The following is an 18225-nucleotide window of genomic DNA, read 5'->3' on the forward strand; positions in this document are numbered from 1 at the left end:
CTGGGGACCCAAAAATCGGGGGGAACCCCAAATTGGGGGGTGACACAAAATTGGGGGGGTCCTGGGGGGCTCTGGAAGGTCTTTGCAGCATCCCAGGAGGAATTTTGGGGTGTCAGGGGGTTTTTGGGGAGTCGTGAAGGGAATTTAGGGGGTCTCAGGGAATTTTTGGGGGGTCCCAGGAGGAATTTTGGGGACCCTGATGGGAATTTTGGGGGTCCCAGGGGGGGGTTGAGGTCCTGGAGGGAATTTTGGGGGGGTCTCAGGCAGTTTTTGGGGTCCCAGGAGGAATTTCAGGGGTCCTAAAGGGAAATTTGGCGGTCCCAGGAGGTGTTTTGGGGTCCTGAAGGGAATTTTGGGCCTCCTGGGAGGGTTTTGGAGTCCTGGGGAGAATTTTGGGGGTCTCAGGGGGTTTTTGGGAGAAATTTTGGGGGTCCCGAGTAGAATTTAGGGGGTCCTGGGGGAGGTTTTGGGATTCTGAAGGGAATTTTGGGGTCTCAAGGAGTTTTGGGAGGTCCCAGAAGGAATTTTGGGGACCCTGATGGGAATTTTGGGGCTCCCAGGGGGGGTTTTGGGGTCCTGAAGGGAATTTTGGGAGTCCTGGGGGGGTTGGAGTCCTGGGGAGAATTTTGGGGGTCTCAGGGGGTTTTTGGGAGGAATTTTGGGGGTCCTGAGTAGAATTTTGGGGGTCCTGGGGGGGGTTTGGTGTCCCTCCCCTACACAGCCCTTTGTCTAACCCTTAAACAATGGGGTGCCAGATTTTCATTTCCAAGATAATTAACAGTCTTTCCCCTGGCAAACAGGATTTGTGCTTCCAAAATTGCAAACAGTGAATGATTTCTCGCAGACCACAGCTGCCAACACCAGGAACTCTCACTGCCTTTGGAGAGCAGCACGCCTCCAGTGAACACACATCAACACACAGGGAGGGTGAGGTTGGTTTTACACGGAAAAAGGGCAGAGGTCGGGTCACAAGGCCGGTGGCCCCAAGTGACTTTCTACATCTTTTTGTTCTGAATGGCACAGGATTTATCCAGGAGCAAAACTGCTGCCAGCAAGAATTCTGCCTGTCCTGGAAGAGACAAGCACCTCCTCGACATGGACATCAGGAAGTGAAGAGGGTGAGCCATGTTTCACACAGAATAGGGCCAGCGACAGAGTCCAAGAGCCAGGGGCCATGAAAGAAGGGCCGCCCCCTGAAAATCTGAATGCAGAAGGATGTCTTGTGGACCCAAGCTGCCCTCATGTCGATGAGGGGTTGCCTTGAAGATCCCAAGCACAACTCGCAAACTGACTTCAGGAACCTGGACTGGTGAGTTTTCTTTCCCAGGGAAAATGGAAAAAGGATGTGCCCAGGGGCCCCTGGCCCTGGGCTGTGGCCTCACTACAAAAAATCCTTATATCGAAGGATGGACCCCACACCGAAATTGTCCCCACCTCAAACTTGTGCTACCCTGAAAGACCAAAGGGAGCCCTACAAACTGACATCAGGAACCTGGACTGCTGAGTTTTCTTTCCCAGGGAAAATGGCCAAAGGATGTGCCCAGGGGCCCCTGGCCCTGACTGCAAAGAATCCTTATATCGAAGGATGGAGCCCAGACCGAAGTTGTCCCCACCTCAAACTTGTGCTGCCCTGATAGACCCAAGGGAGCCCTACAAACTGACATCAGGAACCTGGACTGGTGAGTTTTCTTTCCCACGGAAAAGGGCCAAAGGATGTGCCCAGGCTCCGGGAGGGTTTGGGAGGATTTGGGAGGCTTCGGGAGCGTTTGGGAGGATTTGGGATGCTCCAGGTGGCTCCGGGCGGCTCCAGAAGGGTTTGGGATGGTCTGGGAGGGTTTGGGAGGCTCCGGGAGGGTTTGGGAGGTTCCTCCATCTTGTTCCCTTTGGACCCCTAATCTAGAACCCTAAAATTTTACTTTTGCACACTTAATTATTACTTATATCAAGCCTTCAGAGTTTGTAACTACAGTGAAACATGGAGGGCATGAAGAAGAAAAAGGACAAAACACATCCAATTTCCTCAATCTTGTCCCCTTTGAACCCCTTATCTAGAATACTAAAATTTTACTTTTGCACCTGTGCCATGCTTAATTATCACTTCTATCAAACCCTCAGAGCTGGTAATTCATGCTGTGAGATTGAAAACTCTTTTCCATGGACAGAGATCACAGCCAGTGTCTCTGGGGGCTCTGTCCAAGGGGGTTCCTGAGCCCTGCCAGGGTGCCAGGGCAGCCAGGGACTTTCTGTGCCCTCCCAGGTGAGCAGGGCACAGGAAAAGGTTTCCAAAATTCATTGCTAGCACCGAGCTTGCGGAACATCACTTTTCTGCCCAAACCCGGCCGGCAGAAAGGCAGGGATGGGTTTTGGGATGGCGCGGGGGGAGAATCGGGGGGGGGCTGAGATTGGGGGGGCTGAAAGAACAACCCTGAAAGTGGCAGAACGGGAAGCGGCGCTTCCGCCGCCCAGGGCCCCGCGGGCTCCGCGGGAGGGAAGTGCCCGGCCCCAGCCGTGGGAACGGCGCCGCCGGCGAGGTCCCAGTGCCGGGCACGGGGCAGCGGGGACAGCGGGGACGTGCCAGTGCAGGGCTCCCGTGGGCACCGTGCCCTGCTCTGTGCCCTGCTCCATGCCCTGCTCCATGCCCACCGTGCCCTGCTCTGTGTCCTGCTCCGTGCCCTGCTCTGTGGCCACTGTGCCCTGCTCCATGCCCTGCTCCATGCCCACCGTGCCCTGCTCTGTGCCTTTCTCCGTGCCCACTGTGCCCTGCTCCATTCCCTGTTCCATGCCCTGCTCCGAGTCCACTGTGCCCTGCTCTGTGCCCACCATTCCCTGCTCCGTTCCCTGCTCCGTGCCCTGCTCCATGCCCTGCTCCATGCCCAGCGTGCCCTGCTCCGTGCCTTCCTCTGTGCCCACTGTGCCCTGCCCCGTGCGCTGCTCCATGCCCACCGTGCCCTGCTCCATGCCCTGCTCCGTGCCCACCGCACCCTGCTCCGTGCCCTGTTCCATTCCCTGTTCTGTGCCCACCGTGTCCTGCTCCATGCCCTGCTCTGAGCCAAACGTGCCCTGATCCAAGCCCACTGTGCCCTGCTCCGTGCCCACCATGCCCACCATGCCCTGCTCCGTGCCCTGTTCCATGCCCACCGTGCCTTTCTCCGTGCCCTGTTCCATGCCCACCATGCCTCCAGGTGCTGACCATCAGGACTCCAGGTGTTCACCATCAGGACTCCAGGTGTTGATCGTTGGGACTCCAGGTGCTGACCATCAGGTGCTGATCATCTTGGGTAAACGACCCAAGATGGATCTCATGGAAATGCTCAGACAGATCCATGTGAATGCAGCATTCCCGTAAATCTCACCAGGGATTCACCTACTCCGGACACTGAATTATTCCTCCTCATCACCAAAAAAAAAGAAAATCTTATTAATAAGCTATGGACTCTGAATCGAAGAAAAGACTGCTTGCTGAAATCTTGGCCTCAGGCGGAATTTTCCCTATAAAAACCGAATTTTCCCTATAAAAACCACTTGTGCCAGGATGGAGGTGTGTGGGCATGGGGGAAAACCTCTGCTGAGGCTGACTCCGTGTTGCACACCCAGGGTCAATCCCCGGGCTTGGCTCTGTCTTTTTCCATGGCTGGCTAGATAGAATTTGACCACTAATAAAATAATTTTTTATTTTTAATCTGTCTGAATCAAATCTCATTCATAACACCACGAAAGCCGGGAAATCGGGTGGGAAAGCGCTGGGGGGGAAGGACGGGGAGGGAGCAACAGTCCAGGGAGGGCGAGCAGGATGGAGCTGGGGCCCGGTGAGCGGGAGGAAGGGAGGCCGGTGGTGGCTGTGTGCTCAGCAATAGGAAATGCTTTATTAGCTGGGAGTGGTGGAGACAAGCCAGGCAGGAAGAGGCAGTAATAAGAAACATTTTTTTTTTTGGACTTCTCCCACATCCAGAGAGTAGAGCAGCTGCCGAGCGGCCGTGTTGGAGCCCCTCAGCAGGGGAAGGGTGACAATCCCTCCCCCAGCGGGACAGGCGCGGCCGTGGGAGCCCCAGGGTGGCAGGATGGGTGCTGGGAGTGGAGCAGATCCATGAAAATCCTCCAAGTTGGGGCTGAGGAGCAAAACTTCCCCGGCTGAGGTGGATCCAGGAGCGGGAGAGCCCCGCCAGGGCCGGGAGGTGCCGTGGGATCCTGCAGGACCTGGATGCTGGAGGTGAGCGGGGAAGAGCTTCGTGCTCCTGGGGTCTGGGGGTGCACCCAGCTCAGGGCTTCCTTCCCTCCTAATTTGTTAGAAATGAAAATTTATTCAGCCAAATTAAAAAAAATAAGAGTAGTTTTATTTGTGGTCAAATTTTATTTAGCCAGCTATGAATAAAACCACGGTGCCGAGCTCGGGGATCGACCCTGGGTGTGCGACAAGGAGTCAGCCTCAGGAGAGGTTTTCCCCTGATTCTCACACACCTCCATCCTGGCACAAGTGGTTTTTATGGGGAAAATTCGGTTTTTATAGGGAAAATTCCGTCTGAGGCCAAGATTTCGGCAATCAGTCTTTTCTTTTATTTAGAGTCATGTTAATAAGATTTTCTCATTTGGAGATGAGGGAGAATAATTCAGTGTCCAGGAGTTGTCGAATCCCGTGATGAAATTTATGGGAAGGCTGCATTCACATGGATCTGTCTGAGGATTTCCATGAGATCCATCCTGGGTCCATGAGATCCATCCCAAGTCCATGAGATCCATCTCAGGTCTGTGATATCCATCCCAGGTCCATGAGATCCATCCCAGGTCCATGATATCCATCCCAGGTCCATGAGATCCATCTCAGGTCCATGAGATCCATCCCGGGTCCATGGGGAATTTGGGTGTATTTTGAAAAGGACTGGGGAAAAAACAGGGAAGGTTGACAGCTCTGAGGGCTGCACTGGGCACCAGGGGCACAGAAAGTGGCACCTCCTGCTAATAAAAGGGTTTTTAAATCGTGGGGATTTAGGGTTAAAAGGAAAAATCATCTTAGCAGGTCCTGGAAAAATCAATTCCTTAAGCACATGGAGAACTCAGACTTGCTAGACCTGCACTGTGTAGCTAGGACATGATAATTGATATAATTGTTAGATGTGATGATTGTCTAGTAATTAAATATAATTATTGTTTAATCATGAGAAACTGTGGTCAGTGAGCTAAGAAAGATGACGAGAAACTCGTGTCAGTGTATACAATAGAACAATATAAGTTTAATAATTAATATGTGAGTTACGTAAGGATAGAATATAAAATATCAGCTCGAAATGGGTGTCGGAGTCAGATTTGGGTCTGTACCCCTGATTCCCAGACCTCTCAATATAAGCACTGCAAATAAGGATATCCTGTGATTATTTGTGTTCCTAAACAATGTAAATTTAATAATTAATATGCAAATGAATATCTAAGTTATATAAGGATAAAATATAAAATATGTTTAGCTTGAAAGCCGTGTCGGAGGCAGATAATGATATTCTGTGATTCTGTGTGCTCCTGAACGCTGACATGTCGAGCAGGGGTTGCCACTTTCCTGAGTGGGTTTGCCACTCTCCTGAGTGGGTTTGCTGCTCTCCTGAGCAGGTTTTGCCACTCTAATGAGTGGATTTGCCACTTTCCTCAGTGGGTTTTGCCACTTTCCTGAGTGGGTTTGCTGCTCTCCTGAGTGGATTTGCCACTCTAATGAGTGGATTTGCCACTCTCTTGAGTGGGTTTGCCACTCTCCTGAGTGGGTTTGCCACTCTCCTCAGTGGGTTTTGCTGCTCTCCTGAGTGGGTTTTGCTGCTCTCTTTATGTGCTGCACCTCCGTGGAGTGGAAATGCCTCTCAGTGAGAGGCTGGTGGGGTGGGCTGGAGGGCGAGCACAGCCTTTGCTGCCTCTGTGACCCCCCTGCAGCCGCAGAGAGGGCAAGGAAACCTCCAGCTGTGCCCAAAACCAGGCTCGGGGACCTGGCCAAGCTCCGGGCAGCTCTGCCCTGGCATCCCTGCCTGGCACCGGCGGTGGCACGAGGGGCTGGGCTGCTGTGAGAACCTTGGGTTTGGTTTGGGGTCTGGTGTGGTGGAAAAGTCTCTCCTCTAATCCGTGCATCCAAAGAAAAATTCTGCAGCCTTTTGTTGTTGGGTCTCAAGACAGTTTATTGCGAGTTCTCTAAAAGATTTTCATCTCTGGCTGCTGTGGTTTGCTCAGCAGCTCAGGCAGAGGCACACACAAACTCCTGTCACCCTCTCTGTCTGCTGTCTTCTTCTTCTCTCCCCCCACCCAGGGCTGCTGCTAGCTTTTATATGATATATTACGTATTACATGTTTATAGTTTTCCCCCAATACCTACTACCTGTGTTACAAAGTGCTTTTCTACTCTAATCTGTGAGTGCCAACATCACCAAGAACATGGAGGCAAGGAAGAAGAAGGAGGAAGAACAGGATCAGCCCACTTTCTTTCATCTTAGAACTTCTGACCCCCATGTATAAAATAACAAGCCCCCTGTACAGGTACTAAAACCCTCTTGTACAATACTAAAACAATTTTTCCCTCTGTTTTGTAACTACTTTTACTATGCTATCTAACCTTTTATGACTGCTTGTTCCACCTTCAAAGTTGGTAACTCATTCCATGGCTCAAACTCAAAATCTCAGCTGTTTCCAGCTGCCTGCCAGGGTCTAAAATGCTTCTGAGCAAGGCCTGGAACTTCTGAAAATGTCTGAGGGACATTCGGAGTTCCCACAGGCTGCCCTGAAAAGGCAGCACAGGGAACTGAGCCCTGAGCCACATCCCGTGGCTGAAGCCCCTGTCAGCAGCAGAACCTGCAGGGGAGGAGGAAGAGCTGGGGTTGAGGAGCCCGGCCAGGCTGCCCTGGTCAGAGCAGGGACCCCTGAGCCTCCCTGCACACCCCAGAGCTGTGCCCAGCCACCCTTCCCTGGGCTCCCTTGGTTTTCTGCTCTATTTTCCCTTTGCTTTTCCCTCCAGGGGTTTGATGGGGAAATTCCCCTTCCCTGGGGTTTGCTCCAGACCCTTCCCTGCACTCCTTTTCTGCTCTATTTTCCTTTTGCTTTTCCCTGCAGGGGTTTGATGAGGAAATTCCCCTTCCCCGGGTTTGCTCCAGACCCTTCCCTGCACTCCTTTGGTTTTCTGCTCTATTTTCCCTCCAGGGGTTTGATGAGGAAATTCTCCTTCCCTGGGGTTTGCTCCAGACTCTTCCCTGCACTCCTTTTCTGCTCTATTTTCCCTTTGCTTTTCCCTCCAGAGTTTTGATGAGGAAATTCCCCTTCCCCAGGGTTTGCTCCAGACCCTTCCCTGCTCTCATAACAACCACAACCCACGGGATATTTCGGATATTTCGTTACACAGCAGAGTTTTGGGTGAGGCCCTGCTTGCTTTGTGTTTCATGGCAAATATCCTGCAGCTGTCTAACGGTTCAGGATTTTGGGGAAGTGGCTCCAGAGAAGGAATTCACCACCTGGGAGCCTCAGCTTCCCTTTCCAATCATCCTGCAGCTCTCAGGACTGCAAGAAGCGTGGTGCTGGTGCTCAGCAATCAGCAGCCCAGCTCGGAGAGGGTTGAGTTTTAAGATAAAGAGAAATTTTTAAGATCAAGCAGATCCTAGGGGAGTTGGGATTTTAAAACAAAGCTGATCCTGCCCCAGCCAGGGTCAGATGGATCAGCCTGGCATCACTCCTCCACCGGGCACCAAGGTCCTGCCCTCCATCCCCAGTGACCCCAGGATCTGATCACTGCTTCCTCCCCTCCAGCCACAACCCAGTGAGTTATTTTGGGGAGGAAAAACCCGATTTGCAGCGCGGCTGGAGCCTGCCGGGGTCAGCCACGTCCCCGGGCTTGCGTGACTACGCTTCCCCATCAAGGCCAGAATCTAAACAATCTTGATTCCTGTCCCAGCAGCGCTGGGCTGGGCTCTTCAATTGCAGGAAACTGAGTTTTTGGCATGTTTGTGTCGGGAACACGAAGAATGAGCCCAGGAGGGGCCGGGGCAGCGAGGCGGGGGGCAGCGAGGGGGGGATCGCCATGTTTGCCTTGGCAGAAACGTCTCTTTCACAAGGAGGAGAAAAAAAAAAAAAAAAGAAAAAAATAGGAAGATTAAAAATAGCCAAACTTCCCCCAAAGGCTCAGCGAGGAATTTTTGGCTGTCCCAGCACCTCTGTTTGTGTCGCTGATAAGCTCCACGCAAAAGTACCCCCGTGACTGAGCCCCTGCCCGTGCTGTGGGGGTTTTGGGCTCCGTGCCACGCTCAGGGCTTCCCAAATCTGGGCTCCCCAAAAATTCTGTGGTATCAGCAGGGCTGCCAAGCCCACAGGGGTTGTGTTTTTAGGGAGCAGGAGCCCTGGGAACAGTGGGAAGCGCCGTTGGAGGGATCGCTGTGTTATGTAGAGTGGATATAATTCACACCATTTCTAATATGATTTATGTGATATTGAATATTTGTTGGAGTATACATGTTTGTATTAGGATTTCCCCCCCACCACCACCCTCGCAGGTGACACGGGGTGTATTTTAGAAACTGATTTACAAGTAAGAAGGTGCAGCTCACCAGGAGATGGGCCATAGGAAATCCCAGGTGCTGATCATGAATAAACGACCCAAGATGGATCTCATGGAAATCCTCAGACAGATCCATGTGAATGCAGCGTTCCATCAAGGGATTCAACAAACTCCAGACACTGAATTGTTCTCCCTCATCACCAAAAAAAAGAGTCTTATTAACATATCGACTCTGAATAGAAGAAAAGACTGATTGCTGAAATCTTGGCCTCAGGCAGAATTTTCCCTATAAAAACCACTGGAGGTGTGTGGGCATAGAGAAAAACCTCTGCTGAGGCTGACTTCTGGTGCTGACCCTGGGCTCGGCTCTGTTCTTTCCTTATGGCTGGCTAGATAGAATTTGATTGCAAAAAAAATATTTTATTTTTTCATATGAATTTGGCCGGACACATTTCCATTTATAACAACTGGGAGAAAGGAAGGAGCTTGGACATGGCAAAGGCCGGGTCCCAGCACATCCCTGAGCGCTGCGGGGCCACGAGTGGCACCCCACGCCAGGGCAGGGAGCTCCCCCGAGCTTGGGAGGTCCCGGGATCTGTTCTCAGGAAGGGCTGTGCCCAGGATGTCCGGAGCCAAACTCGGCTGGAGCAGCACATCCCGCTGAAATGAGCAGGGTCTGTGCCTTTATTAGTGTTCAGCTCTTTATTAATAAGTCAGCTCGGGCTCGACATGGAGCTCGCCCCTGCTGTTGTGGCTTTTTCCAGTAGATGAAGAGGGAGAAGGCTGCAGGGTCTGTCCCTGGGGTCTATGTGCAAAATCTGTCCCTGGGGTCTGTGCAGGGTCTGTCCCTGGGGTCTGTCCCTGGGGTCTGTCCCTGGGGTCTGTGCAGGGTCTGTCCCTGGGGTCTGTGCGGGGTCTGTCCCTGGGTCTGTCCCTGGGGTCTGTCCCTGGGGTCTGTCCCTGGGGTCTGTGCGGGGTCTGTCCCTGGGTCTGTCCCGGGAGTGTCCAGCAGCAGCTCTCCCTCTCCTTCCCTCCTGGTAACTTCAAGAAGAGTTGTTCCTTTGTTCCTGCTTCCCACAGCCCAGTCCGGTCCTCTGCAGGTTCTGGTGACAGGTCAGACACAGACCAGGGATGTGATTCCCTTTTCCCCAACCAGCCCCCTCCACTGTGCCCATCTTTCCCATTTTAAGGGTGTTTTCATCCCCAAAACCCCCTCCCACGATCCCACTGGATGATTTTGCATCCCGGTCCTAGGCTGGGGGTGTAGGTGATTCCCAGGAGCAATTAGCTAATCAACATTTCACTGTCAGTACTTAGCTGGATCCGAGTGTCCCGGCCGGGCTGTTTCGTTCCTCACACCACCTCGCTCCATCCGTGCCTGCCCTGCCGAAGGCCCCCGGGGTGGGGAGGGCTCCGGGGGGCGCAGGGGCTGCTCTGACCGCTGCTCTCCCCGCAGGATGACGCCGCGCGGGGCTGGTGGCCGGGCGGTGCTGGCGCTGGTGGCCCTGGTGGCCCTGGTCCTCGGTGTCGCCGCCGGTGAGTGTCTCTACAGCGAGGGGACAGCAGCGTAAAAGAACGGAAACCAAATTTTCGGGAGCATCTCTGCCCAAAGTAAAAGCCAGGGAAAAAGCTGGGCTGCTCAGGTGTCGGAATCTGTGCTATTGATGATTTTGAGATTGTAAAAGTCTCGGTCTGTCAGCCCCGCTGCCAAAACAAAAGTCATAATTGGTCTGTGCTGGTTTCAAGGTTGTTTATTCTGTTTATCTCTAACATGTTCTGCTGCCCTACCGCAGCTCTGTCCTGCAGGGCAGCGTGTGGGGCTCTGCCCTCAGTGGGATGGGACAAACATTCAATACCAGAAACTCCCTGGGCTGGATTTACAATATATTAATTAATTAATTAATTAATTAATTGAATATATTTAAATATGTATGTCCCCAGATTCTGGTATATAATGTTACAAACATTATATCTGGTACATAATGTTACAAATATTATACACCAAAAACTACATGTGCTGTATTTACAATAATGTGCCAATATAACATCCCTCAGTGGGATATTACAATGTGTTCCCTCAAAATCTGGTTCAGGAGCGTTTAGGAGGATGTCCCTGTCCCCAGAGCCACCCATGCTGGCGGGTGGGCAGTGGGGCGACCCCATGGCACAACATGTCCCCTCAAAATTTGGTTCAGGAGAATTTAGGAGAATCCCTGTCCCCAAAGCCACCTAAGGTGGTGGGTGGACAGTGGGGTGACCCCGTGGCACAACGTGTCCCCTCAAAATTTGGTTCAGGAGCATTTAGGAGAATCCCTGTCCCCAAAGCCACCCAAGGTGGCAGGTTGGCAGCAGGATGACCCCGTGGCACAACGTGTCCCCTCCTGTGCCCGCAGAGGAGCTGCTGTGTGCCTGCGACGTGCCCCACTGCAGCCAGCCCAACTGCACGGGCCAGGTGTGCTTTGTCAGCAAGAGGAAGGAGGAGGGCACCATCACCCAGCACCGGGGCTGCTTCTCCCAGAACGTTCTGGAGCACTGCCACACGTCCGTCACGGAGCAGTACGGCACCAGGTGCTGCAACTTCCACATGTGCAACACCCAGCTGGAGATCTTCCTGCAAGGTACACGGGGCGGGGGGACGGCGGCTGAGCTGCCCACGTGGCTGGAGATGTGGTGGGGCCTCAAGAGCGTCCCTGTCCTCACTCACCACTGCGGGGAACACTGGGCTCCAGGATGGTTTGGGTGGATGGAGACGAGAGATCTCTGCAGGCTGCTCTTGGAATATCAGGTTTATTAGGGATGGAGAAAGGTCTTGATGGAGCTGCCAGACGCAGCACGTGGCAAGGCTTGAGGGGATGGGGAGGGGAGAGACAAGAGGATGCTCCAGGAGTGGGTGGAAGTTCTAAGAGGGGGGAAGATCCAAGAGGGGGAAAGTTCCAAGAGAGGAGAAGAAGAGGAGGAGGAGTTCCAAGAGAGCATCTGGACCCTCGGAGACCCCTTATCAGGGGGCTTCAAGGTGGGCTGGAACAAGACTTGGGCCAATGGGACTCCTGATGCTTCAGGGGAGGGTTACAGGTGTGGGATGAACATTTTGGGGGTTGAGATAGAACAATCCATTTGGACCTATCTGTAGGTAAGGGCATTGTCCAGCCAGTAAGGGGATTATTTTCATCCTGGCTGTACCATCGTCAATCTTTTGCCAGGCAATTCTATTTATCCATCCTTTCCAATGCAGCACCTACACAGCCACCCAGATGTCCTCAGGTGTCCCTCCTTGGGCTGTGCCTGCAGAGCTGCCGTCCGTGGGGTTGATCCCAGCGCGGGGATGCTGTCCCCAGCTCCAACCCAAACCCCAGACCTCCACTCTTCCACCCTCACGCTCCCATCCCTCGTTTCCCCCACCCAGGAGAAGATGCCCTGATGAAGACGCCTTCCCTACCCAACCTCCTCCTGCTGATCTTCGTCCCCCTGCTCTCCCTCCTCATCCTCACCGCGCTGGCGGCGCTCTTCTGCTGGAAGGTGGCGCAGCACCGCCACAAGCACAGCGACTTCGGCGACACCGACCTCATGCTGAAGGCATCCATGATGGGAGACAGCACCTTAGAGGTGGGTGAGCTCCGTGAGGGACCCTCCATGTCCCCAAGGCGTGTGCGCGCGCGTGTGGGGATGGCCATCGCGCTGACCCCGTGGCCACCGTGTTGGAGCAGGACCTGCTGAACGACGACTGCACCACGGGCAGTGGTTCCGGGCTGCCTTTCCTTGTCCAGAGGACCGTGGCTCGGCAGATCACCCTCATGGAGTGTGTGGGTAAGGAGAGCGGCCGAGGACATCACTCCACTGCTGCCGGAGTGGTGGCACCACAGCTTCAAGCCCAGGGTGGGGTTGGACCCAACCGTGTCAGCCAAAACCCAGCAGCAACCCCAAATTCTTCCCCTGTCCTGCTGATTGGGGAGGGAGGGAGCGGCTGGGTGGGTGAGGGATGTTGGCCAACCCTGGTGCCCACGTCGGGTCCTGGGGGCGCTAGGTGACGCGGTGGCGTGGCCATGGCAGGTAAAGGGCGCTACGGCGAGGTGTGGCGAGGCGTGTGGCACGGCGAGAGCGTGGCCGTGAAGATCTTCTCCTCCCGCGACGAGCAGTCGTGGTTCCGCGAGACAGAGATATACAACACTGTCCTCCTCCGGCACGACAACATCCTGGGTGAGCGGTGTTACCCATGGTCTGTGTCCCCAGGTATTTCCCTGTCCCTGATCCCAGGTGTTTCTCAGGTCCCTGATCCCAGATGTTTTTCCCTGTCTCTGATCCCAGATGATTTTCCCTGTCCCTAATCCTAGGTGTTTCCCAGGATCCCAGGTATTTCCCTGTCCCTGATCCCACGTGTTACCCATGGTCTGTGTCCCCAAGTGTTTCTCCCTGTCCCTGATCCCAGATGTTTTTCCCAGAATCCCTGATCCCAGGTGTTTCTCCTTGTCCCTGACCCCAGGTATTTCCCAGGTCCCCGATCCAGGTATTTCCGTGTCCCTGAGCCCAGGTATTTCCCAGGTCCCCAATCCAGGTATTTCCCTGTCCCTGATCCCAGGTGTTTCCCAGGTCCCTGATCCAGGTATTTCCCTGTCCCTGACCCCAGGTATTTCCCAGGGTCCCAGGTATTTCCGTGTCCCTGACCCCAGGGCTTTCTCCCTGCCCAGGTTTCATCGCCTCTGACATGACGTCCAGGAACTCCAGCACGCAGCTCTGGCTCATCACCCACTACCACGAGAACGGTTCCCTCTACGACTACCTGCAGAGGACGGCCCTGGACGTGGACACCTGCCTGGCCTTGGCCTCCTCCATCATCTGCGGCCTCGTCCACCTCCACGTGGAGATTTTTGGCACGCAAGGCAAACCTGCCATCGCCCACCGGGACCTGAAGAGCAGGAACATCCTGGTGAAAAGCAACCGGCAGTGCTGCATCGCAGACCTAGGTGAGCCAGAGGGATGTGGAGCCCCGGGGATGGGGCACTTTCTAAATTTAAACTGTTTGAGGGTTTTTGTCCATCACAGTTGGATATTGGTACTAGATCAATGATGTTCCCCCCCTCACACAGCCCCCTGAATATCAGATAGCTCAGAGATCCGAGGGTGTGAGGGGAGGAATATCAGGAGATGGCAAAGATTCCTAAAATTGGCTCTTACCCCAGATATGTTGGTTCAGCTCTCTTTATTCTGTGGTGTCCAAGGGCAAAAGAGCAGAACAGGAAATGTCAGGGGTCTGTACAGACTTTGGGCAGGGTGGGCTTCCCTGGCTCTGTGCCAGCCCCGATGGGGCAGGAAGGAGGGTCCAGGGTTATCTGATCAGTCACAGGTCCCGGGGAAGGGGGAACAGAGTGCCCATGAGCTCACAGATCAATATCCATATTTTTAAAATAAATCGTAAGTTAGAAAGTGTCTGGGATCGCTCCCAAATCCACACCACAGCTTCCAGGTGATTACAGAGTCTTTTTATCCATACAAGTATTGAATACCCAAAATATAAATACATATTCATCATTTTGGTGCATCCCATTCCCTGCTAATCACTCCAAAAGCCATTCAGCAGGTGTAGTTTGTCCCTTGAAATGGGTCGGTGATCCCTTTCATGAGGAGGGGTCTCAAAATGAGGAAGTCAATGAAGTTTTTTCCTTGTTCTGACCTTTCTACATTTTCAATGCCAAGACAACAAATGAACTCTTGGTAGAACTCCCATTCCTTGTCTTCAGTTGGTTTCAGAACAGAGGAGCCCCACAATTGTCTTATGTTCCTAAAAGCAATTTATTAGTTTATATTCTTCATTATAAACCCAGCTAACTCAACATTCTGCTGACAAGCAATCAATTATCAGTTAACCACTAACTCTTAACTTCATCAAGGCCTACTCATTTATTATTATTATTTTAATTAACTCTAGTAAGGCTTATCTCTAAAATCTTAGCTCCTTTAAAATCTCTAAATTCCTTACAATTTACATTTCACTTAGGGGTGTGAAACCCCAGGAATGTGGTACCCAGGGCTGCAGCAGCACCCAGGGGTGTGAAAACCCAGGGATGTGGTACCCCAGGGATGAAATACCCCAGGGATGGGGCACTTAGGGGTGTGGTACCCCAGGAATGTGGCACCCAGGGCTGCAGCAGCAGCACCCAGGGGTACCCAGGGGTGTGGAACCCCAGGGACACGGTACCCTGAGGCTGTGGAACCCCACAGATGCGATGCTCCAGGAATGGGGCACCCCGGGGATGTACCATCCCAGGGATGTGATGTCCCAGGGCGGTGGTGCCACAAGGATGTGGTGCCCTGGAGTTTTGGCACCTCAGGGATGTTGAGCCCCGTGGATGCAGCACCAGCACAGCAGCGATCAGGGCCGGCATCCCAGCATTTTATAGGTGAATTGATGACCTTAAAAGTCATCCCAAACGACTCTGTGACCTGTCAGCACCAGCACAGCAGCGATCAGGGCTGGCATCCCAGCATTTTATAGGTGAATTGATGACCTTAAAAGTCATACCAAACGACTCTGTGATGTCCCCCCAGGGCTGGCCGTCATGCACTCCCAGGGCAGCGACTACCTGGACATTGGCAACAACCCGCGGGTGGGCACCAAGCGCTACATGGCCCCGGAGGTGCTGAGCGAGCAGATCCGCACCGACTGCTTCGAGTCCTACAAGAAGACGGACATCTGGGCGTACGGGCTGGTGCTCTGGGAGATCACCCGGCGCACGGCGGTGAACGGTGAGCAGCTCCCGGCCGCCGGTCCCGCTGGCTCCCGGCTCCCCGCGAGGCTCCGCGCCCGTTCTCTCCTTCCCTCCGATTTTCTCGTTCCTTTTTTCCGCCCCCCTCCCCTTTCCTTCGCCCAGAAGATTAGCTGTAAATTATAAACACTGTAATCTAGTGTCAGCACCCGGCTCCCTGATTAAAGGGCCCGTTAGACTCAATCAGGGCTTTGTTTGTTCAGCGCTGATTAGAAAACAAGCAGCTTCATGCGCTGCCTGGAAAGCGGCCACGGCCGGGACCTCCGGCCGCCGGGTTTGGCTCGGGAACTCGGGACTGGGGCAAGGGGAAGGGTCCCCCCGCTCTGGGGGTGAACCTAATCGGGGCTGCCCGGCTCGTGCTGCTCATCACGGCAAAGTCCATTTGAACATTAATTAATTAAGTGGTGGGCGCTGGCGGATGGGGCGGGAGGGTCCCCCCAGGCGCAGTCTGGCCGGGATAATCTCATTTATCTCCCCAGCGCTCCCTCAGATTACACATTTACTTCGAATTATTACCCCAGCCTTGCGTAGGAATGACCTTCAGGCGGCTGGGTTTAACCCTTTCGGGATCCCTCACTCTTCAGGGGATCGGGGATGGGGAACTGCAGGGGACTCTGAGGTTTTGGGGTGCAGAGAGCTGGTGGGGGCTCGAGGCTCCCCAGAGACATTCAATCCCACGGGGATAGGGACACATGCAAGCATTAAACCGAGATTAGCCGGGCCAGCTGGCGGGCGGAGGTGGCCACAGTGCCAAGGGCTGGTCTCGGTGCTGGAGCTGATGATTTTTGTGGCGGCGTTGGTGCTGGATGCTGCCAGGGCTGCACTTGGTGCTGCCAGAGGCAGCTGCCACCTCCCCGTGTGCCCAGGAGAGACAAACTCCACCGGCAATGCTGCAGGGAGCGGCTCGGCTGCGCCGGGAGCCTCCAGCGACCCCCGATGTGCGGGATGGGGGTGAACCCCCCGCTCTCCCCCGTCCTCACACCGCCCCTCTCCCGCAGGCACCGTGGATGAATACCGGCCGCCCTTCTTCGACGCCGTGCCCAGCGACCCCAGCTTCGAGGACATGAGGAAGGTGGTGTGTGTGGACCAGCAGACCCCCGTGATCCCCGGCCGCCTCTTCTCCGACTCGGTGAGTCCCGGGGGACCGCCGGCATCCCGTCCCTTCGCCATCCATGAAACCCTTCCATTTATCGCGCTTTTTGTGCCCCCGCAGGTTCTGTCGGCGCTGGCGAAGGTCATGAAGGAGTGCTGGTACCAGAGCCCCTCGGCCCGTCTCACCGCCCTGCGCATTAAAAAGACGTTGAAGAAGCTGAGCAATTCCGTCGAGAAGCCAAAATTGGAGCAGTGAGCGCCGGGAACAGGGCACCGGAGCTGCACCGGGGATGGCTCCGATCACAGAGCGGATTTGCTCACAGCTCCCACCTCTCCCACTCCCTCCTTCGAGCCGGTTGAATTTGCAAGCACAAAAAAAAAAAAAAAAAAAAAAAAAAAAAAAAAAAAAATAAAAACACCAAAGGAGGAATCTTCCACCCGGCCGTAAAAATATCCCCTGGATCCTTCATCCGACACCGAGGATGGCAGCTGGTCGCCCACCCCGAGTGCCCGGTGAGGGGCACCGATGGCAGAAGCACCCCCAGCCCTCGGGGCACCCACCCCGCTGCCCGGACCGGGCAGGAATTCCCCGGCAGAGCCGCGGTGCCTCTCGCTAAAGGAGGGATGGATTTTTCCGGGAAAGGATGCTCCAAGGACAGCATCCCCCAAATCCGCCCCCTTGGATTATGGGGATCCCAAAAACAACGAGCTGCCGGCGTCCAGTGTGGTCTGGGGGTCCCGTGGTGATCCTTCCTTGCCAGCAGGCAGCATCCCCCTTGCCAAAGAAATGCCCTCTTGGGTTTTTCCAACATTTTGGTGTTTTCCGAGGTGTTTTGGCTCGGCCGGCTTCATCCCGCGTTGCTCCTCGCCATCCCAAAATCCACCCCATGCTTGGAGATGTTTGGACGTGACCGGGATGGGACGTTCAGCAGAACCAGCTTTGCCACATAACTATTTAATTATTAAGATTTAATATATTTAATAAAGTGTAAAGCTATTTTATCACCTAAGAGCTGCCCAACCTCCCATGCTGGGCACTGGGCACTCCTGCCTGGCGCAGTAAAAGTGTTCTCAGCACGTCACAGCTGCCACCTTGGTCTGTGCCCAGTTAGAGACTGGGAGGAACTGGGCAGCAAAGGGCAGCTGCTGGTTTTGGGGACAGCAGGAGGTTGTGGGGGGTCTTGGGTACCTAAATCTGGGATAAGAGAACTCACTTTGGGGTCTGGGGGGTTCTACCAGGGTTTGGGATGCTCAGCCTGTGGTTTGGGGTGTTCTACCAGGGTTTGGGGTGCTCAGCTGTGGTTTGAGGTGCTCAGCCCATGGTTTGGGGTGTTCTACCAGAATTTGGGGTGCTCAGCTGTGGTTTGGGTGTTCTACCAGTGTTTGGGGTGCTAACCCAGCCTTTGGGGTGCTCAGCTGTAGTTTGGGGCACCCCACCCATGGTTTGGGATGCTCAGCCTGTGTTTTGGGGTGTTCTACCAGGGTTTGGGGTGCTCAGCTGTGGTTTGGGGTGCCCTAACCAGGGTTTGGGGTGTTCTATCAGGGTTTGTGGTGCTCAGCTGTTGTTTGGGATACTCAGCCTGTGTTTTGGGGTGTTCTACCAGGGTTTGGGGTGTCCTACCCAGGGTTTGAGGTGCTCAGCTATGGTTTGGGGTGCCCTACCCAGGGTTTGGGATGCTCAGCTGTGGTTTGGGGTGTTCTACCAGGGTTTGGGGTGTTCTATCAGGGTTTGGGGTGCTCATCCCGTGTTTTGGGGTGCTCTACCCAGGGTTTGGGGTGCTCAGCTGTGGTTTGGGGTGCCCTAACCAGGGTTTGGGGTGCTCAGCTGTGGTTTGGGGTGCCCTACCCAGGGTTTGGAGTGCTCAGCTGTGGTTT

General features: G+C 54.3%; 1 protein-coding gene across 1 annotated transcript; it reads left to right on the forward strand.

Moving 5' to 3' along the window:
• The first annotated feature begins 3937 nt into the window (after nucleotides 1-3937).
• On the forward strand, nucleotides 3938-17360 carry ACVRL1 (activin A receptor like type 1). Its single transcript, XM_021548267.4, has 10 exons — nucleotides 3938-4207; nucleotides 9957-10036; nucleotides 10894-11118; nucleotides 11904-12103; nucleotides 12205-12304; nucleotides 12548-12694; nucleotides 13183-13458; nucleotides 15041-15238; nucleotides 16257-16387; nucleotides 16472-17360. The coding sequence occupies exons 2-10, from the start codon at nucleotides 9958-9960 to the stop codon at nucleotides 16604-16606; spliced, it is 1491 nt and encodes a 496-aa protein (XP_021403942.3). The 5' UTR covers nucleotides 3938-4207; nucleotide 9957; the 3' UTR covers nucleotides 16607-17360.
• The last annotated feature ends 865 nt before the right edge of the window (nucleotides 17361-18225 follow it).

The sequence above is a fragment of the Lonchura striata genome, chromosome 29 (genome assembly GCF_050655825.1).
Source record: "Lonchura striata isolate lonStrDom1 chromosome 29, ASM5065582v1, whole genome shotgun sequence".
In the NCBI taxonomy this organism is placed as follows: domain Eukaryota; kingdom Metazoa; phylum Chordata; class Aves; order Passeriformes; family Estrildidae; genus Lonchura; species Lonchura striata.

Bases quoted from the DNA above. Each gene is read 5' to 3' on its own strand.
- ACVRL1 (XM_021548267.4), top strand. From the start codon at position 9,958: ATGACGCCGCGCGGGGCTGGTGGCCGGGCGGTGCTGGCGCTGGTGGCC. The intron at 10,037-10,893 runs GTGAGTGTCTCT...CTGTGCCCGCAG, and splicing joins GGTCCTCGGTGTCGCCGCCG to AGGAGCTGCTGTGTGCCTGC. The intron at 16,388-16,471 runs GTGAGTCCCGGG...GTGCCCCCGCAG, and splicing joins GCCGCCTCTTCTCCGACTCG to GTTCTGTCGGCGCTGGCGAA.